We start from the raw sequence: 23,364 nt of genomic DNA on the forward strand, positions 1-23,364 counted from the left end.
GAGCAGCCCCCCCCCCCCCCCCCCACGGCCGGCCGCAGTCACCATCACACCGCGGGAGGCGGCGCTAACAGCCGGTCACCACCACCGTCCGCACCGAGCAGCCGCCGCCATGAGCAGCGAGGCCGAGACCCAGCCGCCCGCCGCCCCCGTCCCCGCGGCGGCCCCTCCCGCCGCCACCGCCGACTCCAAACCTAACGGCGGTACCGGGAACGGGGGCAGCGGCCTGGCCTCGGCGGCTCCTCCCGCCGGCGGGGACAAGAAGGTCATCGGTGAGGGGACGGGGACGGGGGGCGGTTGATGAGGAGGAGGAGGTGGGGAGGGGGGGGGGAAGCGGCGGCGCGAGCACAACCGCCCCCCCCTTCCCTTCCCTTCCCTCACACGCCGGGCCCGCCATCGCTGAGGGGCGGCGCGCGCGCGCGCGGCGGGAGGAGGAGGAGGAGGCGGCGGCGGCGGGGGCGCGCGCGCGCGCGGCCGTTGGGGCTCCCAACGCCTTCCTCCTCCTCCTCCTCCTCCTCCTCCCGCCGCGCGCGCCGCCGGGCCCCGCGTGCCGGCGGGGGGGGGGGGGGGGTGGGGGCGGGGAGGCCCCAAGATGTCCGCCACGCGGGGCCTTTGTGCGCGCCGCCCCGCCACGTGCCGCCCTGACGCCGCCGCCTCTTCTTCTCCTCTTCCTCCCTTCTCCTCTTCCTCCCTTTCCCCAGCAACGAAGGTTTTGGGCACTGTCAAATGGTTCAACGTGAGGAACGGTTACGGCTTCATCAACAGGTGAGGGGGCGGCCCGCGGGGAGGGGAGCGGGCTCTGTCACTTCTCCGTGACACTGGGGCCTACCCCGGTGCCGGTGCTCCTGAGTGCTGCGGCCTCACGGGCTCGATGCGTTTATTGTGGTGGTCGCGGTTGTGGTGGTGAAGTGATGCCTTTTCAGGGCGGTTTTCGAGGGGCTTGGTTTGGTCGGGTTTGGGTATTAAAGGCCGGCTGTTGGCATACGCAGAGGTGTTTGTGTAAGCTCCTGCGTGAGGTTCAGTCCATCAGTGTCAGAAAATAGGAGGTGAGCGCTTGGTGTAGTTAAAAGCCCGCTCTCCTGAGGAGACCCAGAGTGCATGGGGAGAGCAGCAAAATCCAGGTTGTTTTATATCACAAGACCGGAGCCTTTTAAGGGGCTCTCAGGACACAAGTGCCCAGAAGGGTGTTTCTGTGACAGTAGTTGGTTTGAAAGCAAAACTGGGGCACTTAAGGAGTTGTATAAGTGCTTAACACAGGTATTGGTGAGGGTGTGCAGCACTAGAGGAGTCCTGGAACTGCTCTGCAAGGCAGTTCGGGTACTGGGTAGCTCTGGAGGTCTCCCTGTGGCTTGTTCTGCAGAGGCCACATTCCAAGGAGCTCTTCCCCTTAACCATGTGGTGCTTCAACCCCACAGTATCAGAATTTGCCTGAAGGACTTGGGGAATCCATCTTCAGGGGAATTATAGAATCCCAGCCTGGTTTGTGTTGGAAGGGACCTTAAAGCTCACCCAGCTTCAACCCCTGCCACGGACAGGGACCCCTTCCACTGGAGCAGCTTGCTCCAAGCCCCTGTGTCCAACCCGGCCTTGAACACTGCCAGGGATGGGGCAGCCACAGCTTCTCTGGGCACCCTGTGCCAGCACCTCAGCACCCTCGCAGGGAAGAGCTTCTGCCTAAGAGCTCATCTCAGCCTCCCCTCTGGCAGGTTAAAGCCATTCCCCTTGGTCTGTCCCTACAGGCCCTTGTCCCAAGCCCCTCTCCAGCTTTCCTGCAGCCCCTTTAGGCAGTGGAGCTGCTCTAAGGTTTCCCTAGAGTATGTAGTGGTGCTTTATATTTGGCCTTTTATTTAGGTTTGCTTCAGTACTGCCTTTTTGTAACTGTCTGTTACCTTATGACCCAGTCTTAACTGTCTGCCAAGCTCCTTAATGGGTTTCATGCCTGCAACACTCAGAACTCCACTCTCTGCCCAGTTTGCATTCTTCATGTAGCGTTTCCATGTTAAGTGTCCTGTAGTCATCAGTGCTTTAAGCTGCTTGGGCTGTTGTAAGCACGTGTAAAGTCACAGGCCGCAAACCCTCCCTCCAGGGAAGGCTTTTTTCCTGTTTCCCTCAGTAGTGGCACAGCTCAGTGATGTGAGTCAAGTGAGGAGGCAGCAGCAGGAGTGAAGACATCCGAGTGGCTTCCCCACTCATTCATTTGGCAGCTGTTTAATCCCTGAGGTTGCCATTTTTAATGAGAAACCCATCATGTTATCAAGAGATTAGAGTCACAGCCTGGGAACGGATCTGGAAGACATTTCCTCAACTCTGGAATCTCTCTGGCTTCTGTGAGGGGAGCTTTAGCTGGGCCTGCTTGCAGCTCAAATGAGCTTTGGAACTAAAGTTTAGCTTTGATGAAGGTGCACGTCAGTCTCAAGCATTTCCTGTGTTCTTTTCATGTTGCAAGTGTGGTTCTGTTCTGTGTGTTTCTGAATCAAACTCAATAGGAGTTTGGATTCTGAGTGTCTGTCAGTTGTTTGTCACAGTTGTCAAAGTAACAAATGCCTGTGCAGGCCCTCTTGCCATGACTTGAGCTGCGTGTGGGGTCTGGCTTCCTAGTTAGTGTTCTGCTGGACTTAAGGTGGTGTTTGCTTGACTTGTGTTGCTTTGATTCCTTTATTTTTATGGATTAGGAGGTTGCAGAGATAGCCATTTAGTGGAAGCATGAGCTGAATGGCTTTTTAGGCCTGGAGAATGGGGCTTCTTTTGTACCATCTCAAACTTGCTTTGAGAAAGTGATTATTGCATTTGCACCACCCAGGTGGCCCTGTGCTTGCTGTGTCTAGATGGAAAAGTGCGTCAGGAAGCGTCTTGGGTGGTGCTGGGCTTGCAAACTGATCAGTGTGTTTTATCTGTGTGTACACCTTGAGCTCTGTCTGTGCAACTGAGTCATGTGTTGATCTAAACCTCCAGCTTTTCCAAAGATCTAAACCTGCTTTTCCAAAGGACTTTGGGAACAAGCATCCAGTGGGATTGCTCAAAATCACCCTTGGGAAAGTATGTAGGGTGTCCTCGTGTGCAGAGCACGACCACAAGAACTTACTACCACTTTTTAACCAAGTGAAGGAAGGTGTTCAGCACTCTATTGAAAGCCTGTTACTGGGCTCTTGGGAAGCTGTTGAGCTTTTGGGGCATCTGGTAAAAGACCTTGTGTTGTGAAGAGGAAAGTATTTAGGTTCAGGCTTTGCGAGAGCTTCTGGATGCTCTTTTATGATGATCAGACTGGCTCTGCTTTGTGCCCTTTTGGCTACCATTTTCCCAGTAACCTTTGAGGCTTGTAAGCATCTGGTCCATGAGGGGACAGAGTGACTTAATTCTGCTGGTGCTGTCTGACAGAACAGCCATAGCTTGGTCTGAGTTTTTGGAAGAGTCTTCCTGTTTTAAAGCCAACTGTGAGAAACACCTGGCTTCACCTTAAGGAAATACAACAAAATCCCTTCTTCTGTTCTCCATACCTGCAAGCTCTGCAGCTCTGAGCACAGCTCCACACAAGCCTGCTTTGCAGTGTCCTCAAGCAGTCATTGTAGGAAATAAAAGCTGCTCTGCTGTGGATTCAAACCCTTGCATTGACTGAAGAAGCCAACACCACAGCAAGGTGCTGTTGTAGGGTGCGAGCCTGGTGCAGGGCTGTGGGTCTGTTAGGAGCCCTCACAGCGTGGAGGCTCTTTCTGCTGTAGCATTGAAGTGCAGAACAGAAACTCTCCTGACTTCAGCTGGTGCCGTGTTGTGTTTGTCCAGCCTCAGCATGGAAGTTGTGGGAGCTCTGTCATGCTCACGCTGAGGGATGCTTTTGGATCCTTGTAGGTAGAGACATGAGCTGTTTTCTTGGGAAAGCCAAGCTCTTCCCTCTCTGCTCACCAGTGCAGCTTGGCTCACCCTGGAGCCTTTAGGGGTTGCTCCTTGAAGGAAGGGAATGTTGAGGTGGAGAGGCTGGAGCTCTGGATTCATCACACAAGGCTTGAGTGGTGATACAGCCTGTTTCAAAGGCTGCTCACTCTCAGGAGTTCTTCCTTCTTCAAACATGTCCATGAGAGGGGTGTGAAGGATAGAGGGGGTGTGCAAAAGAGAGGAAGAATGCTTCTATACGTGACTTACTGGACCTGTGTGTGTGCTCTGAACATACAACACGTATAGCTATGTTACAGTCTGTTTACTTCAAGCAGTAAGCTGGTAGGGAACTAGTTGAGAGCAGGTTGGAGGAGCAAGGCAGATGCTGAAAGCTAGGTGTCTTGAGAGATCCATGTTTTGTCCCCACCCCAAACAACTGAATTCTTAATTTACTGTGCATTTCCTACATGAATTTCAATTTCCTGTTGTCTTGCAGGAATGACACCAAGGAAGATGTGTTTGTCCATCAGGTAAGATCCTTGTTACCTCTGAAACTTGCTGTGTGTCCTCTGGGGGTAGGCTTGAAGTTGTGAAGGAGCCTGTGTTTTCCAAGAGCTGTTACTTGAACAGAAACTGTTTCTTACTACTGGGTCACAAGCAGAGCCTGCTTGTGACCAGGGGCTGTGTATGTCCATGTACAGCTGTCACAGGAGGTGAGATAGGTGGGTTGAGCAGGCTGCTACCTTGTATGCTGTTGGCTTGGGGTAAGTTGCTTTGTGGATTCAAATACCTGTTAGGTAAGGATGTGGAAATAGATAAATGAAAAGCATGCAGCAAGGAGAGAAATTAGTTGTGCTGTGATCAAAATGAAGTGCCACTGAAGACGTCTTGGGTTTGTTGTTTCTTCTAAGCAAAACTTGTGCAAGATTTATTGCTCCAGGCTTTCAGTGGAAGCCTGTGCATGCTTTAATAGATGTAACTTCCAGTGAGCTTGTAATCTCTGGAAGCTAGACCAGAGTGAGCACCACACCCATGGCTTATTCCATGCAGCAGGTTGATTTTAGCTTAGTCCTCTGAGTTGTAAGGCTGTGTGTAAGCACTGTGCTTTTCTACCCTTTCTCTCTTGGGCTCTCCTGTTGTGAAGCAGCCCACAGGAGTGCCATGGGGAGTGTGGGTTATGGCTGGAGTCCATGGGTTGTTCTTTTGTTTTAAGTTAGGGATACATGGCCCCTGTTGTAAACACAAAGAGAGGGAAAAGGAACCCCGGAAAGCGTTTGACTCGAGTTTGGTTTTGCCAGCTCTTGGCTTCTTGCTTGGGCCACATCTAAATTACCTGTGATTAAAATGTAGAGGCGTTTGTTTATGAAAGGTTATTCTGTAATGGGCAGTGGAGAAGGGCCAAGTGGCTGTGCTGTGTCTGGATGTTCTGAGGCAGGAATACACACCCCGAAGGAAAGCTGTCAGACCTCATTACTCAGTTTGCAAGTAGAGTAACCTGTAAATGACCTTGACTTACAAGTCAGCTCTCAGGACTTGTCATGTAGCTGCTGCCTGTGTTTCTGAAAGCATGGTTTGGCAGCGATGTGTGTCAGAATTTTCATTGCAAACCAGTTTCGGGGGTCTAATCTGAAACAAAATTGGTCTGTTTGTGCTTTTTCCCCATCTGCATCATGGGGCTGGGGTCTCATGAAGAGCTGTTGGAATAAGGCTTTCCCTTAAAATCACTGCTTTATAGGCTGAGACCTGTGGGCATGTTTTGCCATGGATTTGATCCCATTGAGGGGGAAAAACCTCCTCAGATGGTGTTGCTGGTGATTTTTTGTGAAGTTGTTACACTCGTGTTACTGTTCAAAGTGTTTGATAAGCAGGATGTGGCTGAGCTGTGCACATCGAGCATTAACTCATCTGTCAGAAACTTAATCCACTGCTGAATAGCACAGAAAAGTCAGTGTTTTCTGGTACTGTCATTTCTCATGCAGGCACCGACACAAAGGCTTGTCTGGTGCTGACACCTTGGGAGGGCTAATCCTTGGTGCAGCATACACAGCAGGAGTAAACTTGTGATCGATTGGTAAATACTGTGGCTGAAGTGGTGGTATTGGAAGCCTTGGAGGAGGAAATCTCTTGAGTTCTGGCCATCGATGGCCGCTGCACGATGTGGTGGTGTGGGAGCTGGTGGGGACTGGGAGTCTGAGTGTGCAGCTGGAAGGGCGGGTAGGTTTGTGTGTGTGCTTCAGAGGGATGTGTAGCTGCTCTGGGGGCTTTTCATCTGAGCTCTGGTTAGGGATGCTATGGCCGGTGTGTATGGGGGGCGAGGGTTTGTTTTCAGACTGCTTTTCCAGCTAGCAGACAGCGTGTTGACAGTTGTTTGCAGTGCATGGTAAAGCTGCTCCATGTTACAGATAGGCCACAGCTGTAGTACTGCAGGTACATTTTATGGCTTCCTGGATTTTCACAGCAGCTCAACTGGTCTTTCTCCTAAGATACTAATACTCAAATTCCTTAATGTTAAAATAAAAGGGAGAGTACGAAGTAGTGCTGTGCTGTAAGTGTAATTGTGCAATGTTTTGTTGTTAGACTGCCATAAAGAAGAATAACCCCAGGAAGTACCTCCGCAGCGTAGGAGATGGAGAGACCGTGGAGTTTGATGTGGTTGAAGGAGAGAAGGTAAATGTGACTCTTGGGTGTTGGTGGGTGCGTGGAAAAGCTGGTGTGAGGTCCCTGGGGCTGAGCTGATGCCTGATGACACCCAAGGAGGTGAATGAGTTTTCATTGCTTTCCAGTGGGGTTATAAATCCTTACTGGGTGCTAAATGACACAGGGATTGATGTGCCTGTGCCCCTAACACCATCCCCGCTCTGCAGGGCGCGGAGGCAGCAAACGTTACCGGTCCTGGTGGAGTCCCAGTGCAAGGCAGCAAATACGCAGCAGACCGTAACCATTACAGACGATACCCACGTCGCAGGGGTCCTCCACGCAACTACCAGCAGAACTACCAGAACAGTGAGAGTGGGGAAAAGAACGAAGGAGCAGAGAACATACCAGAAGGTCAAGCCCAGCAACGCCGTCCCTATCGCAGGCGGCGGTACCCACCTTACTACATGCGTAGGCCCTACGGGCGTCGACCACAGTATTCCAACCCTCCCGTGCAGGGAGAGATGGTGGAGGTAACTCTGCTTGAGAGGGAGGCTACGCTGGGTGCTGGGCTGCTGCTTCTTGTTGTGCAGGGAATGGTTAGGGTGAGGTTTGGGAGCAAGATGAAGAGGTTGCAGCGGGTTTTGGATTGCAGCAGCCAATGAACTGAAGGTCTTAATGTCACAGTTTAAAAAGCAGTTTGGATTTGGGTTAACTTACTATATGATTAACGTGAGGAGAACAACTTCTACGTCATATTGGGGCTTGGAGCTAGAGCATCTTAAGGTCCTTTCTCACCCAAACTGTTCTGTGATTCGTTCTATGTGTGCTGCTGTGCCCTAGGACCGCTGCCCACCTTATGTGCCTTGGGCTTAACTTGCCAGCCCTCTCACAGCCATAGAATCAAAAGGGCTGGAAAAGACCTTTAAGATCATCAAGCCCAACAGTTCCCCAGCGCTGCCAAGGCCACCACTAACCCATGTCACCAAGGGTCTCATCTATATCTACCTCTTCCTCACAGCTTGACTAGTTGTAGCCTTAACACACTTTTGCAGGTGGCTAAGGTGGTTTGTTGCTGAATGTCTTCCAGGGTGCTGACAACCAGGGTGCAGGAGAACAAGGCAGACCAGTCAGGCAGAACATGTACCGAGGTTATAGACCACGATTTCGCAGGTATGCTGCAGATCAACTTCTTCCCTTTTAACCCTCCCTTTTAGCAACAGAGACAGAACATGGCGATGGTCAGATGCTGCACTGTTAAAGCCTAGCTTGACTTTCAGGGGTCCTCCTCGTCAGAGACAGCCTAGAGAGGACGGGAACGAAGAAGATAAAGAGAACCAAGGGGACGAGACCCAAAGTCAGCAACCACCTCAACGTCGGTACCGCCGTAACTTCAACTACCGACGCAGACGCCCGGAGAACCCTAAACCACAAGATGGCAAAGAGACGAAGGCAGCCGAACCACCAGCTGAGAACACGTCCGCTCCCGAGGCCGAGCAGGGCGGGGCTGAGTAAACACCGGCTTTCCACCTCTACCATCATCCGGGTGCGTGTGCGTGCGGTGCCTCCGGAGCATCACCGGCCCTCCCCTGCTCTTGGCGCTGCAGAGCTGGGCTGCGGGGCCGATCCTCATGAGGTGGGGAGGCCTCGGTGAGCAAGCTTTAATGGGTGTTGCTGGAGTCACTGCCGTGGGGTAGCTCCTGTTGGCTGTGGCTCAGTAGGTGATGCTCGGAGCTGCTGTTGTCCACCCAGAAATAGTCGCTGAGGTGGGGCTGGTGGAGTGGCAAAGCCGGGAGAGGTGGGGACAGGGGTTTATTCTGTCCTGTGGGTGCCTGAGCCCTCGTCACTCAGTCCCCAAGGTGAAGCAGGTGGTGTTAAGTACTGTCAGCACTGGTGGGTAGGAAGCTGATGCGAAGTTCCCAAGGAAGTGCTGGAAAACCTGGCAGAGATTGGCCACTTTCCTGTGGAGTGTGCGGGGCACCTGTTTGAAGCGCTGTGGTACCGGTGGCTTTGCCACTGGGGAGGATGGCACGGATGTGAAAGGTGGATTTAGTTGTGAGGTAGATGGGTTATGATCCGACTCTTGCTCTGATGGTCTGAGCTGTCTTCTGGTGGGCAGCTCTGCTGATTTGGGAATGTTTTCGTTGCTTGGACTCTTTCTACTTGTTCTGGCACCTTCCTTGCCTGTTCTTCTTCTCTCTTTCTCTGTATTTCCTCTCGCCAGTGTTCATATCCCACTCTGTTGTGTCTCACTCCTCACTTGTTGCCTCGGAGGGCTGGCAAACAGAAGGGCACATCTGGGTTCAGGTGGGACCCATCCTGTTAGTGGGATGAGCAGGGAGTGCAGGAGCTGGGCAGAGTTTGGTGCCAGCAGCCACAGACCTCTCTGTGAGGGCTGAGGGGCTGGAGTGCTGATGGATTCACATAACGGGTTCAGGCCTTGCTGTGGTGTTCTCTGTGTGCTGGGCACGAGCCCTGGTTTGATCCTGGTGTCCATCTTCATGGTGAACGCGTTCTTCATGTCACAAGCTTCAGAGAAACGCCACAGGGACCTTTTGGTTGCTCTGTCTATTGATAGTATTGGCTGGTTGTGGTTCCTGTGGTCTGGGCAGTGGCTTACCACGGCTGCCTCTGTTAAGTGTGGGTAGATCTGCTCGTCCATCACCTTCCCAAGATACTCCCTGTCCTCCTGCCTGAGCTCTGTGTGTGTGCAGAACCCAATGGGAGCAGCTCTGCCCTGGAGGGGATGGGTGTGATGGGGTTCCTCTTCCCTTTCTGGAGTCCTTTTGGGTTGGTTTTGTGTGGAAGGCACCTGGTTTGGTCCCTGGGGTGGGCTGAGGGCAGCAGGTGCAGCTGGGGAGGGTTTCTTGTGTGTGAGAGGTGGCTCAGTGAGGATTTGTGCTCCCAGGTCAGTCTTGGTGCACAGAGCATCCGTGTGACCCCTGGCACGGGTCTGATGGTCCTTTTCTTCCTCTTTTTCAGTTTAGTCATCAAAGAAAAGACTTAAGAAATGAAGAAGAAAAGAAAATGAAATTCCAGCAATAAGAAATGAACAAAAGAATTGGAACTGAAGACCTTAAGTGCTTGCTTTTTGCTGTTGACCAGATTACTCGAACTATCTGCATTGTCTATGCAGCATGGGGTTTTTATTATTTTTACCTAAAGAAGTCTCCTTTTGGAAACGATAAACACGTTTTTTAAAAGTCTGTTTTTTCTCAATATACCTTTAAAGGTTTTTAAATTGTTTCATATCTGGTCAAGTTGAGATTTTTAAGAACCTCATTTTTAATTTGTATGAAATATACACCTGATTTTTTCAAGTCAAACTGCAAGCATCTGTTAATAAAGGTCTTAAAGAATTACCTGGTGCACATGGTCCTTTTAAAACCCTCGTTCCTGTGACAGGGTTTGAGTGTTCATAAAGGGTCTTGGGGATGGGAAAGGACTGCTTTAGTTCTTGAGCACACAGGCTGAGGGGTGAAACACAAAAATCATTACAAAGTAGTTGAGGTGCTGGGTGGGAAGGGGTTTGGTGTCGGTGCAGGGGGTCCAGCCCTGGTGCCTGCTCACACTGGTGGTGATGGAGCACAAAGCAGAGCTGTGCCTCACTGCGGAATGCCTCTGGGGCTGCCCCACCAATGCCAGGGCTGCTGCTTCTGGTCACTGCTGGCTCAGCCTTGCCCAGCCCCACGGCTCCTCAACACCAGCTGGAAGCTGCTGGTAAGAACAGGAGGGCTGTGGAGGAGCTCCCAGTGGTGAGGGGGGTGCCAAGGGGAGACCTTAGAGCAGCTCCAGTGCCTGAAGGGGCTGCAGGAAAGCTGGAGAGGGGCTTGGGACAAGGGATGTAGGGACAGGCCAAGGGGAATGGCTTTAACCTGCCAGAGGGGAGACTGAGATGAGCTCTTAGGCAGAAGCTCTTCCCTGGGAGGGTGCTGAGGTGCTGGCACAGGGTGCCCAGAGAAGCTGTGGCTGCCCCATCCCTGGCAGTGCTCAAGGGCAGGTTGGACACAGGGGCTTGGAGCAAGCTGCTCCAGTGGAAGGGGTCCCTGCCTGTGGCAGGGGTTGGAGCTGGAGAAGCTTTAAGGTCCCTTCCAGCCCAAACCAGGCTGGGATTTTGTGACTTAAAAACCTTCCGGCCCCCTTCTGCCTGCACCGTGCCGATCCTTTGGACCAGACCCTGCCATTCCCAGCCAGCTCTCGGTCATGTTCTTCATCCCCATCACACAGCTTTAGTGACCGCATCCTTTTCTCCAGGTCCCTGAGCTGTTGGATTGGAGGTACCAGTGTTGTGCAGCAAGCCCAGGCCACAGCAGCACTGCTGTGGGTCTCCTCTGCCCCCCTTCATTGCAGGGCCCTGGTCCAGCTGAGGGCTTGTTCTTGAAGTCACAAAGCTGCTTCCCTGCGGTGCCACAGCTTCTCTGTGCTAACCTCGAGGTGAGAAGTAGGGGAATAAGGACAAAATCAGCAATTGGGGGCTGGTTGGGGGGGGTTTGGGGGCTCTGGCTTGATTTTTGCAGTGTTTTGCAAGTGAGGGTTTATAGTTCATGTAGAAAACAGAATTCCCTTTCCGTGTGGCCATAAAACCCAACTTCGGTGGTAGAGCAGCTCCAATGGGCTTCAGCTTGATCCCCTGCAGCGTTCCCCCAGTGCCCAACCCCTTTCCCAACTGCTCTGGGCTCTTTGCCCTTCCCAGCTCTCAAACCCTTGAGCTCAGGGGTGTTTGCAGCAGCGCTGGTGCCTGCCTGACCCAGGGCCACGTGGAGTCAGTGTTGCTCTGTGCAGAGCTGGCTTTCCACTGAATGCCTCCAGAGCACGGGCTGAGTTTTGGAGGGATGGGAAGAGCTCCATTGGCTTCTGTGTCCCAGAGGCATCCCCAGGGAATCCGGGGACATCTTTCCTTAAAGCAGCACGTTTCTGGGGTTTGTTTGCATGAAACCTGTCTGGAAGTGGGGGAACAACAGGAGCCTGGGATGGACCTGGGGGTGGTGGTCAATGAGAGGCTCCCCATGACCTGGCTTCAGTGAGCGCTTGAGCCCAGAACCCCCCCGTGTGCTGGGCTGCACCCCCAGAGTGTGAGCAGCAGCTCAGGGAGGGGATCCTGCCCCTCTGCTGTGCTCTGGGGAGACCCCCCTGCAGCCCTGATCCAGCTCTGGGGCAGCAGCACAAGAGGGACGTGGAGCTGCTGGAGCGAGGCCAGAGGAGGCCATGGAGATGCTGCGAGGGCTGGAGCAGCTCTGCTCTGGAGCCAGGCTGAGAGAGCTGGGCTGGGGCAGCCTGGAGAAGAGAAGGCTCCTGAAGGGGAGACCTGAGAGCAGCTCCAGTGCCTGAAGGGGCTGCAGGAAAGCTGGAGAGGGGCTTGGGACAAGGGATGTAGGGACAGGCCAAGGGGAATGGCTTTAACCTGCCAGAGGGGAGACTGAGATGAGCTCTTAGGCAGAAGCTCTTCCCTGGGAGGGTGCTGAGGCACTGGCACAGGGTGCCCAGAGAAGCTGTGGCTGCCCCATCCCTGGCAGTGTTCAAGGCCAGGTTGGACACAGGGGCTTGGAGCAAGCTGCTCTAGTGGAAGGGGTCCCTGCCTGTGGCAGGGGTTGGAAATGGATGGGCTTTAAGGTTCCTTCAACCCAAACCAGGCTGGGACTCTATGGAAAACAGCCTCCTCTGTGGGTGACTCCTGCAGCTGCTGATGCTGTAGCTCGCACAACTCCTGCCGTTGGAGCCTTAACCCAGCTGCAGACATGTCCCAGTAGAGAAGATGGTGCTTTAATGTGGTCAGCTTGGAGGGGGAGAGCATCCCCCAGTGGTGCTGGGAGCAGGAGGTGCTGCTGCCCATCACACACGGGAGTCCATGGCGTACATCTTGCTCGTGGCCGTTCGGACCCGGGGCTGGGGAGTCCTCTGGGGTTGCTGGGGGCTGCTGGGATCTGCTGGGAGAGAGGTGGGGTTATGGCATGGTTGGCAATAGCAGGGACCCTGGGGTGCTGCAGTGCTGGGGACATGGCAAGAGAGGGACCAAGCGTGAGGGCTGGAGGTAACATCTGGTGAGGCATCACCTGCCCCATGTCTGTGATGGTGATGCCAGGTTTCCACTGGCCACATCCATGTGGCCACCAGCGCAAGGCTTTGACTGGGCACAGTGATGTAGCTGCATCACAGCCACTGCTTTGGGTAGGCACCAATGCACCTTCCTCAGGACCTTGAGGTCCCAGTGATGTGGAAGGAGCATTTCTGCACCTCCTCTGTACCCTTACGGGACCCAGCTGGGGTCCTTGGCATGACCCAGCCAGGGCGCATGGGCTGGACCAAAGGGGTTCCCCTTGGTTTGGCTGCACCCCTGAGCTGGTCCTTCACCCATGGGCAGGGCAGGAGGCTACTGGATGGGGTGGGATGGGATGGAATGGGGCAGACTGACCTGTGCAGGCACAGAGGCAGCAGGCCAGCAGCACCGATGCTACGAGACAGCCCATGGAGCCAGCCATGCCCAGCCAGCACGACCACCCGAAGTCGTAGTGGACTCCCAGGAACACGTTGTGCGACACCAGCATGGCCCTCTCCACGTAGACATCCACCGCGTACCACACGGAGCCCACCAGACCCAGGATGCCTGAGAGGAAGGGGGCTGCTTGAGAACCCCCTCGTGCTCCCCAAGACCCCTCTGAAGGGGTGCCCATGGGACACGAGGTCCATTTGCCCCCCCCCCGAGCGCTCCAGCCACGCACTCCCAACGCCGAGGATGCCGCTGGCCCCGTAGCGCATCTTCAGTTTGACACCGGGATCTTCCTTGAGGAACTTGATGCAATCCAGCCCGAGGAGCAGCATGGCCAAAGCCAGGCCAGCCAGGAGGTCTGCTGTGATCAGCAGGGTCCGTGTCACCACGATCTTCACTGGGTAAGCAAGGGGAAAAACACAGGAGACTGAGGGATGGTCACAGGGACTGGTGTCCCAGCTCCAGGTTGCTCCCCGTGTCCCTGCTAGACCCAGCTCTGCATGGCCGTGTCCATAGGAGATAGCTACAGTGGGACTCACCAACCCCATGTCTGCCATTGCCATAGGCAAGGAGCTCACCAGCAACCCTGCAACAGGACTTAGTGAGCTCATTATTAGACCAGCTCAAGAGCCCAAGTAACTTAAGGTGCACCAATCTGCACCGGGATGCGGCCTCGAGACCGCCTTGTATAGGCTTGGGCAGGGGATGCTGCTGCCCAGACTGGTTTTACCCCCAGGTTGATGTTTAAAACACCAAATGAGAACAGAGGGGTGAAAAGTAGGAGAGGTGGCCTGGGTGACACCACGGCTGTGAGCAAGGGGACTTCTGCCTACAAAGCCCTGCTGCTGGAGCAGGAGGCCAGGAGAAGCCCTGGTCCTGCATCACCGACTGGTGGAGGTGAGCCCTTTGCAATGAGGATCCTCTTGAAGAGGGAAGAGGGGAAACTCTTAGCTCTGAACTTAAAGGAAGGCCTCCAGGCCGTGGCACTTACCCGGATGGTCAGCCAGGATGGAGTCATACTGGTCACAGGTCCTGACCCCGTCCTGCATGTTGGTGACACACTCCCTCCAGAGCCCCCGGCATTTGTGGCTCACCTGGAAGCAGGAGAAAGTCACAAAGCCCCATGGAAAAAAACAATGGGTTTATCCCACCTTGTCCCCTTTCCAAGCCTGGGGAGACGTGGGGATGTCACCCATGGGTGTCAAGGCACCCAGGTGCTACCCATAGAGCGGTTGCTCTGCTCACCTCCAAGCTGTCGTCAGCGTTCACCATCCAGCAGTCAGTGCACGTGGCCAGGAGCAGGAAGAGGGTTGAGAGAAGAGCAAGACCGAACGCTGTCACCTGCAGGGCTGCGTTCATGGGGTCACCTGCAAGGGCACAGGGACGTCCATCACCGCTGCTCCGGCCGCTTCCCAAGTCCACCAAGAGCAAAGGGCCGCCTAGGGCAGGGTGTCCTCTGGATCCCTAGGAGTTAGCTGGGCCCCATCTCGTGGTCCTCAGTGCTGCCAAGATGCTCTGATGCCCTTAATGAGGCAGGGCCCCCAGGTTTCGTGGAGACAAGGCCTGCAGGGATGCATTAACTTTGCACTGGAGGTGTACCCGCATTGGGTTGCTCTCTAGATGTCCTCTCTTCTGCAAAGACCATCTAAAGTTGCCAGCCATTAGTATTTGCCCTTTTGGAATTGAGTGCTGCTGGAAGCCCTTGTCCAGCAACTACTGTGGTCATAACCTGGGGTCTGAGCATGCGTATCCTGAAGTCCCCTTGGTGCCTCCATCCCTGCAGCCATGGGATTTGGTGGGCATATCACCTGCCTTGCCTGGCTTGTCTTCTGTATTTGTAAGGGAAGGAAAGGCAAAGGAGTGAAAGGAAGGGAAGGAAATGGGGAGGGAAGGGGAAGGAAAGGAAGGGAAGGAAAGGGAAGGGAAGGCAAAAGAGTGAAAGGAAGGGGAGGGAAGGCAAGGGAGGGAAGGGAGGGGAAAGGAAGGGAAGGGAAAGCAAAAGAGTGAAAGGAAGGGGAGGGAAGGCAAAGGAGAGAAGGGAAGGGAATGGAATGGAAACGAAGATAAGGGGAGGGAAGGGAATGGAAAGGAAGGGGAGGGAAGGGAAGGGAATGCAAAGGAGGGAAGGGAAATGAAGGGAAGGGAAGGCAAAGGAGGGAAGGGAAGGGAACAGAAGGGAAGGGAAGGCAAAGGAGGGAAGGGAACAGAAGGGAAGGGAAGGCAAAGGAGGGAAGGGAAAAGAAGGAAAGGGAAGGGAAGGCAAAGGAGGGAAGGGGAAAGAAGGAAAGGGAAGGGAAGGCAAAGGAGGGAAGGGAAGGGAAGGGAAGGCAAAGGAGCAAAGGGAAAAGAAGGGAAGGGAAGGCAAAGGAGGGAAGGGAAGGGAAATGGAAGGGAAGGGGAGGGAAGGGGAGGGGAGGGAAAGGATAGGAAAGGAAAGGGAAAGGAAAAACAAGGAAAAACTAGGAAAGAAAAAACAAGGAAAGGAAGAAGGAAAGAGAGAGAAGGAAGAAAAGACAGAGACAGGAAGAGAAATAGAGTTCTCACTAAGAGGGGGCTTGAGGGGGGAGCGTTATCTTCACCACGGGCTCATCCTTGCTGGGGTGGGATCAATGGCGAGAGCTCCCTGTTGCCAAGGGCTGGGGCTGTGTCTTGAAGGCTTTCCAGTGCTGATGGGGTTCGATCCTGACCCAGGACGGAGCAGGGCAATGCAGCCCCTGGCCGAGGCGGTGCTGGGCTATTTAAGGTGTTTCCATGGCTGTGAGCTCCACGGATAGCACAGCGATAGGTTGGCAACGGAACCTCCCCAAGGAACACCACGTGGGGAAAACTGGGAACCTGCTGGGAGCATTCCCCAAGGGGGGACGACTGTGTGAATATCCCCACTTCTTTAATGAGACCTTTCAGTTCCTGCCTGGGGGGAGCAGGATGTGTTGGGACCCCAGGGAATGTCAGAGGGGTGGCCCTAAAATCAAATCGCTTCCTCTCCCTTTCTTGCCCCCTCCGAGCATCCTTGGGCTCAGCCATGCCCAGGCATCGCTGCGCCCTCATCCCCTGGAGCCATGGCAAACACACACCCCCATGGCCCCGTTTCATGGGTTCTATTGAAGAGATGCACTTGGGTTGTTAGGTTCGGGTTGTTTTCCCTCTGGATAATCCCCTGCAGCACCCGGGCTGCGGGGCTTTGGCAGCGCACCGGGCTCTTGGCAAAGTGTGTGATGCTGGGTTATCCTGTTGTGCCGGGATTTTGGCACACGGCAGGTCCAACACTTCAGCACGCAGCGATGAATTAGTGCTGAAAGCATCCGGGAGGGTTTGTGCTCCTTCATTTGCCACCAGTTACTCAAGAACTCGCAGGACTTGGACATCCAAGGCATGATCCCAAGCAACAGGAGCCAGCAGCGGCGTGTCCCGGTGACACCTATGGAATAGGTTTATTCTCCTTGTCTGCCCATCTCAACAGTCAGTTTAGTGCAGCTCAAATCTGAGCTCTCCGTTCACAGCTGAAACCTTTTCTTTCGGGGGGGGGTGTGTGTTTGAAAAGATTCAGGGAGAGGGGCAGATCCATTGAATAATGAAGATTGTTTCCCTGGTTAATGAAGGTGAAAATCAGAGTCCCCACAGGGAGACCTGAATCTTTGTGTTTTCACCCCAAAAATGAAGGAAGAAAGATGTTTTCTTTGATGGGACCGTCTCACGGAGGTGGAGAGGACCCTGCAGATGCCATCGGGGCAGGGCAGGGGGTAAAAATGAGTAAAAAGAGAGAAAACTTCATAAAAGCACCATTGAATTAAACCAGCCGTGGCTCCGAGGTGTGAGAAAGGCCCCTGTGCGTGCAAGCAGGATGCAGGGCAGTGCTGCCACAGAGACATCAATACAACAGGCACCGAGATGGATTTGTGCATGGTTTTAATGCATTTAATCACTTGTGAAGAAACAAGGTGATTTGGGGTTTTCCCCACACTGTTATTTACATGGAATTTCAGTGTTGTGGTGACGTTTGCCATGATTTTGTCTTTGGGATGGGGTGTTTTCCCTCATTTAGTGGGAATTTCACCTATTAGTGTTATTTCGCAGGGGTTTGGATGCACGCAAGAGGGATGAGCAGGCACCTAAACGTTACCCATCACGCTGGTCCTATTAAATAGGAGCGTACCGAGGGGTGGAAAACTCTGTTGTCGCAAGATGCGATGCGGAGGGAGGCAGAGCCCACGTCCCGCAGCGAGCCCGGCGGCCTGTTCCCATCGTCCATCCCGCTTTGCCCTGTGCAGACACACGAGGGATTGTCCAGAGGACAGTGGGGGCCTTTATACCCCCGAGCACATTATCACAGCTCAGCTATTCCCCCCCTCCCTCCCCGCTCTTCTGTGCTTGAGCCCGAGCATCCCTCCCTAAGGAGAACCTCGGGTGACCCGGGGAGATGTCACGGGAGGCACCGACCACCCCAAATTCCTGCTCTCTTGAGGTGGGACGGGCTGTATATGTGGACTATGCATCGTGGGCAGGATGAGGATGCTGACACAAGGCAGTGGCTGTGCAGGAGCCCCATTGGGAAGCATTGTCCCTCGAGGCAAACCAGGCACAGCATCGCTGAGCGGGATCCTGCCTCTCCATGGGGAAAGCAAGAATCAGCTCAAACGAGCAAAATGCTCCATTAGGCACAAGCCAGCTCTGGATCCATGGAAAACGGGAGACAGGAAGGGAGAGCCCAGCTCTGAGGGTCCATCAGAGGAGGATGCTGGTGGCTTTCGGCCTTGGGAAGAGCCCCGCAGAGGGACCAAGCGCAAGGTATTGGGATTGCCATGGGTTTAGCCTTAAATTAAGCCCTTTTAAAGGCCAAATTCCCTCCTTTTGAGAGCAACACATGGCAAAAGACCCGAAGTATTTAACCAGCATCGGCCCAGGAGGGAAACCAATGTTCATGGCCCTGCCTGGGCAGTGCTGCAGAAGCTGCTTCCACCCAGCAACGGGGTCACTTGTGAGAGACAGGCCCAGATTTGGAAGGGGAAAGAACAAAGAGATGATTTGAGACCGATGCCCATGATTGGAAATATTTTAATACCAGAGTCACCAGTTTTAGTACAAACAATCAGCAAAAAAAAAATGCATTTAAAAACCCCAACCGGTCCCATTCCCACGGCCATGCATCCCATTGGAAACTTAATGGGATTTTGGATTCAAAGAATAAACCCATTCTTCTACACCACGCTGTTTTCTTGGTATAAAAACACCTTTTTTGATAGATTTGGGGGGGGGGGGGATGTGTTTCAAAGCACGAGGGTTCATTTTCAATCCTCACTGCAGTAGCTTTTGGGGGTGTATTTTTGGAGGGGAACCCCATAAGTTGGGTTCAGCCAACCAAGCACCTGATGGGTGAAGACAGACTATAAGCACTGCTCTCCCCTGATGGGTGAAGAAGGCATTTTTACAGGGGGTCTGCGATTTAAAAGAGAAAGAGGGTGGTTAGTCCCATGTGAGAGAGAGAAATCACCCTCCCCATCCATGGGTGAAAGTAGCATCACCTCCCCTCCAGCATGGACCACGACCCCAAGCAGTGCATGGGCATAAAACAGAGGGAGCTCCAATAAAATACAGTAAAATGGGATAAAACAAAATGGAATAAAATAGAACAAACCCCACCCCCTAAAACAGAGCAAACCAAACGAAACCGTGGAATAAACCGCCATAAAACAGAGCAAACCGACCCGAATCAAACCAAACCCAACCAATCAGCGGCTTCATCTAATTGGGGTTAAAAAATAAAGTCGCCATTAAAAAACCCAACAGATAATCAGGTTCTTTGGATCCCTTCCACTGCTTTCCCTGCAGGTTAGCTGGCACAGCACAAGCAGCACATGGAGGGATGGAGGCACCGGGGGGAGAGGATTGAGGGGTGGAACCGGAGCCCCCCTTTTTGCCTGCTTTAATTTGCCCGACGCCGTTTGTTCTTCCACTTAACAAGGCCACATACTTGTGCCTGGTGAGCAGTAAGGGGCAGGGCAGGTTTCAGCTGGCAGAGCACCAGCACCCGGGCTCCAGTCAAGTATTAATAATCAGTACAAGAAATGCTGGTTTCGGGGAGCAGTGAGGGAGGGCAACGCTTTGCACCCCGAAAGCATCCCTCTGCTGGGCGCGTGGGATGCTCGAGCCTCAGGTTGAGCTCATCTGGTGGGCTTGGACAGCAGCTTCATCCCAGGAAAACCAAGCTCCTTGTTTGCTCCTGAAAATGGGATGCAGGAGGAGGGGGGTGGTGGTGGTGGTGTTGGGGGGTCATGGCATCACCCCTGCAGCATCGGCATCGCTGCTGCACCCATGTGACACATGGAAATGGTCCTGTTCCCCCCCCCCCAGGTTGCTGGGGGTGACAGCCCTTGGATGGAGCCTGTGCCCTAAAAATCCCTATTTGAGGGCATGGAGCTGCAAATGGTTGAAGAGAAGTGGCTGCCCCATCCCTGGCAGTGTTCAAGGCCAGGTTGGACACAGGGGCTTGGAGCAAGCTGCTCTAGGGGAAGGGGTCCCTGCCCGTGGCAGGGGTTGGGAATGGATGAGCTTTAAGGCCCCATCAACCCAAACCAGGCTGGGATCCTAGGAAAGGTGCTGAAACCTGGAAGATGAGGAGGAGGAAAGGTCTCCTGGAGCATCCAGGGACCAGCGGGGTGGGAGCGCCGGGGTCTCGCCTGGCTTTGGGAGGCAGGGTGAGGGATCAGACGTACTCCCGCGCTGTGGAAGGCTGGGACTGCCGGTAGCTGCGCTGTCCTCGCCGCTCCTTGGGGGGGCAGGAGCAGCACAGGAGGGAGCCCCCCAGCATCATGAGGCCGGTGGCTCCCCAGCCGATGAACAGAGCTGAGCCGAACTCGTACCTGCAGCAAGAGAGAAGGTGGGGGGGGGAGCGTGGCAGAGATGCAGGTGATGGACACAAGGATGCTCAGAGCCCTGACAGGGCTATGGGCGACGTCAAGGAGGATGTTGGGTCTTCTTCTCTGTGGCCATCCCCATCCTTTCACGTCGGATGGATCCAGATGTGAGTTTCCCTATGCTTTAATCCTGCCTTGGGCTGAAACTTCTCTTGCTTTGTCCCCGCACTAAGTCAGTGGTGGTACCAACCAAAGCTTTAGTACTGGGGACACCTCCTGCACCATGGCAGCAGTGGGGTGCCATAGGTCCCACCCCGGGTGGCACATCTGCCTATAAACAGATGGCACAGGAAGATCCTATGGGAAGTGCAGGGGTAAGATGGGATTCAGACAAAGAGCATCCCCCAGCTGGGCTCTCACCTGGCGTTGATGGGGACGCTGCTCTCTCTAAAGAACTCATAAGTCACCCGCGTTGCGTACAAGGACACAGCAGCCAACGTGCACAGACCTGGATATAGGATCATGGAATGGTTTGGGTCAGAAGGGACCATTAAAGGTCTCCTAATCCACCCCCCCACCCTGCAGTGAGCAGGGACAACTTCAACCTCGAACATCAGCAACACCCAGCCCATCACCAAACCTCTCCCCCCATCAAACAGCTTCTAAAAGGCCTTTGAGGTGCTCAGCATCAGAGAGGTGCCAGGGCTTGGAGCTGCCTTACCCGCGAGGATGAAGAGGACACCTCCAGTGACAGCGATGCGGCTCTTGGTTATGGGGTCCTCCTCACCAACCTTGGTGCATTTCATGCCCACCACGCTCACGATGATGCCGAAGAAGCCCAGGAGGAGAGAAATCACCATGAGAGCGCGGGAGGTCTGGATGTGAACTGCAAGGGGCGGGAGGGGAAGCCCTTCACCGGGTGCTTTCGGCCCCAGCAGGTCTCCAAAGCAAGGTCACCTCATCCCACGCTGGGGATGAACCTGTCCTTAACCCTGCCCTCGCTGTGTGGCTCCAGTGTCACCCCTTCCCCAGCCCAGGGCACCGCTCCCAGTGCTGCTCCCGACCTTCCTCCTGCCACACTCATCCTCGCCAGAGCCACCCTGTGTGCACTGTGGGTCCCCAGATGTGATGCCCACCCTGGAGCTCAAACCCATAGGGGCTGGGGGAGTCTCAGGCACACAAAGGGGCTCAAAGCCATAGGGACAAGAGGGCTCAGACCCACGGGGTGGAGGTGGGGAGCCTGGACCCACATTGTGGCACAGGTGAGAGGAGGAGTAAAGGGGGGTCAGAGCCTTTTGAGAGGGGCTGAGGGGCGTTTAGGGGGGCTCAGAGCCATGGGAAGGGTTGTACAAGGGCTCAGAACACTGGAGGGGTCAGGAGAGCCTCATGGAGAGGCCTCAAAAGTGGAGGGGGCATGGACCCATTGAGGGGTGTCAAAACCGTAGAGGGGTTCAGACCCATGGAAGGGGGGATGTCAAATCCATAGAGGGGTTCAGACCCATGGAAGGGGGGATGTCAAATCCATAGAGGGTTTCAGACCCATGGAAGGGGGGATGTCAAACCCATAGAGGGTTTCAGACCCATGGAAGGGGGGATGTCAAACCCATAGAGGGTTTCAGACCCATGGAAGGGGGGATGTCAAACCCATAGAGGGTTTCAGACCCATGGAAGGGGGGATGTCAAACCCATAGAGGGTTTCAGACCCATGGAAGGGGGGGATGTCAAACCCATAGAGTGGTTTCAAACCCATGGGAGGGACAGTTCAAATTCATAGAGGGGCTCAGACCCTTTTGGGGGTGGTCAAACCCAAACAGGGGTTCAGACCTATATATGTGGGGGGTGTTAAACCCATATAGGGGCTCAAACTCATGGAAGGGGGGTGGTCAAACTCCCAGAGGGATGGTCAAACCCAAGGCAGGGTTCAGGCTTATATATGGGGGTGTCAAACCCATAGAGGGGCTCAAACCCACACTGGGGGCAGGTGTTAAACCCATCCAGGGGCTCAAACCTATATTGGGGATGCTCAGACTCACGGGGGGGGGGGGGGGGGGTCCAACCCAAAGAGGGATTTAGACCTATATGGGATGGGGAGTGCGTCAACCTCATAGAGGAGCCCAAACCCACACTGGGGGCAGGGTGTTAAACCCATGGGATGCTCAGACTCACAGAGGGGGCGTCCAACCCAAAGACAGCTTCGGACCCATGGGGGGGGGGGAATAACAAACCCATCTGGGGCTGCCTCCCCCCATATTTGGGGATGCTCAGACTCACGGGGGGGGGGTCCAACCCAAAGAGGGATTTAGACCTATATGGGATGGGGAGTGTGTCAACCTCATAGAGGAGCCCAAACCCACACTGGGGGCAGGTGTTAAACCCATCCAGGGGCTCAAACCCATACTGGGGATGCTCAAACTCACACGGGGGGGGGTCCAACCCAATGGGGACCTATTGGGGGGGGGGGTGGGTATCGAACCCATGTTGGGGCTCAAGGGCAGCTCATCCCCATCCGCCCGCCCCGTACGCACCGTCGAGGGAGAGCAGCGAGTCGTGCAGGCGGCACTGGACCTGCCCGGTGCTCTGCGCGGCGCAGCTCATCCAGAGCCCCTCGTGCAGCCCCACGGCCGTGATGATGGCGTCCCCGGCGTACGAGCTCTGCCTCCACTGCGGCAGCACCGCGGCCGCCAGCGCCGATACCCACCCTGCCAGCGCCAGCAGGTACCCGGCCAGCTCCCGAGCCCCGCCGCCGCCCATCGCCGTCGCGTCGAGCCTGACCCGCAGCGCTCCGGCACCGGCGCAGCGAGCACGCCCCCTGGCACCGACGACATGGACGGGGCGGGGAGGGGGGGGGTGATAAAGGGGAGGAGGGGGCTGGGGTGATGGGTCCTATGGGGTGGACATTTGGGGCTTGGGGAGAGGAGGGGGTGAGATTTGGGGGTTGAGGAAGTGATTTCGGGCTTGTGGGGAGGGGGGGGGGAACGGAATTTGGGTGCTGGGGGCGGGGGGGGGGATTTGGGTACCAGGGGGGAAGAGCAGAGGCCTGGGGGGAGGAAATTTGGGTCACAAGGACAGGGTTTGGGGCTTGGTGGGGGGAAATTTGAGTTCTGGGAGGGGGGATTTGGGTCCTGGGGGACATTGGGGGACATGGCGGGGGGGAAGGGGGGATCTGGGGGGATTTGGGTAGCAGAAGAATGGGATGGTGGGGGGAGGATTTAGGGCCTGGAGAAGGGAGATTTGGTGACACAGGGGGGTGGTGATTTGGGGCTTGAGGGGATTTGGGTACTGGAGGGGAAGATGAGATCTGGGGGAGAATTGGGCCTTGGGGAGGAGAGTTGGGGGGGGAACCCCCAAAGAGCAGTGGAGATGCGAAAATGGGGGTTCCCCCAGGGAGCCCCCACCCATGCCCCATGCACCCTGCCCTGGGCCCAGATCCCCCTTCCAACCCTGGGGGTGGCTCCAGGAATTTGGCTTGGGAGCAGGGAATGGGGTCACGGCCCCCCCCCATTGCCAGCCCTGACCCTCGCCTCTCCACAG

At 55.0% G+C, this 23,364-nt stretch overlaps 3 protein-coding genes across 5 annotated transcripts; 1 reads left to right on the forward strand and 2 right to left on the reverse strand.

The window, feature by feature from the left end:
• Positions 1 to 6: 6 nt before the first annotated feature.
• On the forward strand, positions 7 to 9,860 carry YBX1 (Y-box binding protein 1). 3 transcript variants are annotated; one of them, XM_062626322.1, is made up of 8 exons: positions 7 to 269; positions 699 to 762; positions 4,361 to 4,394; positions 6,442 to 6,531; positions 6,729 to 7,031; positions 7,589 to 7,671; positions 7,767 to 8,044; positions 9,481 to 9,860. In XM_062626322.1, exons 1-7 carry the CDS (start codon positions 110 to 112, stop codon positions 8,011 to 8,013), a joined length of 981 nt encoding a protein of 326 aa, XP_062482306.1. In that variant the 5' UTR covers positions 7 to 109; the 3' UTR covers positions 8,014 to 8,044; positions 9,481 to 9,860. The 3 variants fall into 3 exon arrangements, with proteins under 3 accessions (XP_062482306.1, XP_062482307.1, XP_062482308.1); XM_062626323.1 differs by having other exon boundaries at positions 9,486 to 9,860; XM_062626324.1 differs by having other exon boundaries at positions 7,779 to 8,044.
• Positions 9,861 to 12,263: 2,403 nt separating this feature from the next.
• Positions 12,264 to 14,361, reverse strand: LOC134167552 (claudin-16-like). The gene is given in 5 exon segments (XM_062626319.1): positions 12,264 to 12,419; positions 12,908 to 13,099; positions 13,215 to 13,379; positions 13,974 to 14,151; positions 14,213 to 14,361. Coding segments are annotated over 5 exon segments (756 nt in total). The 5' UTR covers positions 14,342 to 14,361; the 3' UTR covers positions 12,264 to 12,327.
• Positions 14,362 to 18,016: 3,655 nt separating this feature from the next.
• CLDN19 (claudin 19) lies at positions 18,017 to 22,636 on the reverse strand. The gene is made up of 5 exons (XM_062626318.1): positions 22,359 to 22,636; positions 20,555 to 20,719; positions 20,254 to 20,341; positions 19,693 to 19,839; positions 18,017 to 18,415 (listed from the first exon to the last, which is right to left on the reverse strand). Exons 1-5 carry the CDS (start codon positions 22,582 to 22,584, stop codon positions 18,364 to 18,366), a joined length of 678 nt encoding a protein of 225 aa, XP_062482302.1. The 5' UTR covers positions 22,585 to 22,636; the 3' UTR covers positions 18,017 to 18,363.
• Between the last annotated feature and the right edge of the window lie 728 nt (positions 22,637 to 23,364).

Source organism: Pezoporus occidentalis, unplaced genomic scaffold (assembly GCF_034315485.1).
Source record: "Pezoporus occidentalis ecotype Australia unplaced genomic scaffold, CSIRO_AGI_Poc_V1 ctg290, whole genome shotgun sequence".
NCBI classification, from domain to species: Eukaryota; Metazoa; Chordata; class Aves; order Psittaciformes; family Psittacidae; genus Pezoporus; species Pezoporus occidentalis.

What these genes read in the sequence shown, in the direction of transcription:
- YBX1 (XM_062626322.1), top strand. Translation starts at nt 110, where the DNA reads ATGAGCAGCGAGGCCGAGACCCAGCCGCCCGCCGCCCCCGTCCCCGCG. An exon ending in CGGGGACAAGAAGGTCATCG is followed by an intron (nt 270 to 698) that starts GTGAGGGGACGG and finishes CCCTTTCCCCAG; the next exon opens with CAACGAAGGTTTTGGGCACT. An exon ending in GGTTACGGCTTCATCAACAG is followed by an intron (nt 763 to 4,360) that starts GTGAGGGGGCGG and finishes GTTGTCTTGCAG; the next exon opens with GAATGACACCAAGGAAGATG.
- CLDN19 (XM_062626318.1), bottom strand. Translation starts at nt 22,584, where the DNA reads ATGGGCGGCGGCGGGGCTCGGGAGCTGGCCGGGTACCTGCTGGCGCTG. An exon ending in TGTCCTCTTCATCCTCGCGG is followed by an intron (nt 20,342 to 20,554) that starts GTAAGGCAGCTC and finishes TCCTATATCCAG; the next exon opens with GTCTGTGCACGTTGGCTGCT. An exon ending in AGCGTCCCCATCAACGCCAG is followed by an intron (nt 19,840 to 20,253) that starts GTGAGAGCCCAG and finishes CTCTTGCTGCAG; the next exon opens with GTACGAGTTCGGCTCAGCTC.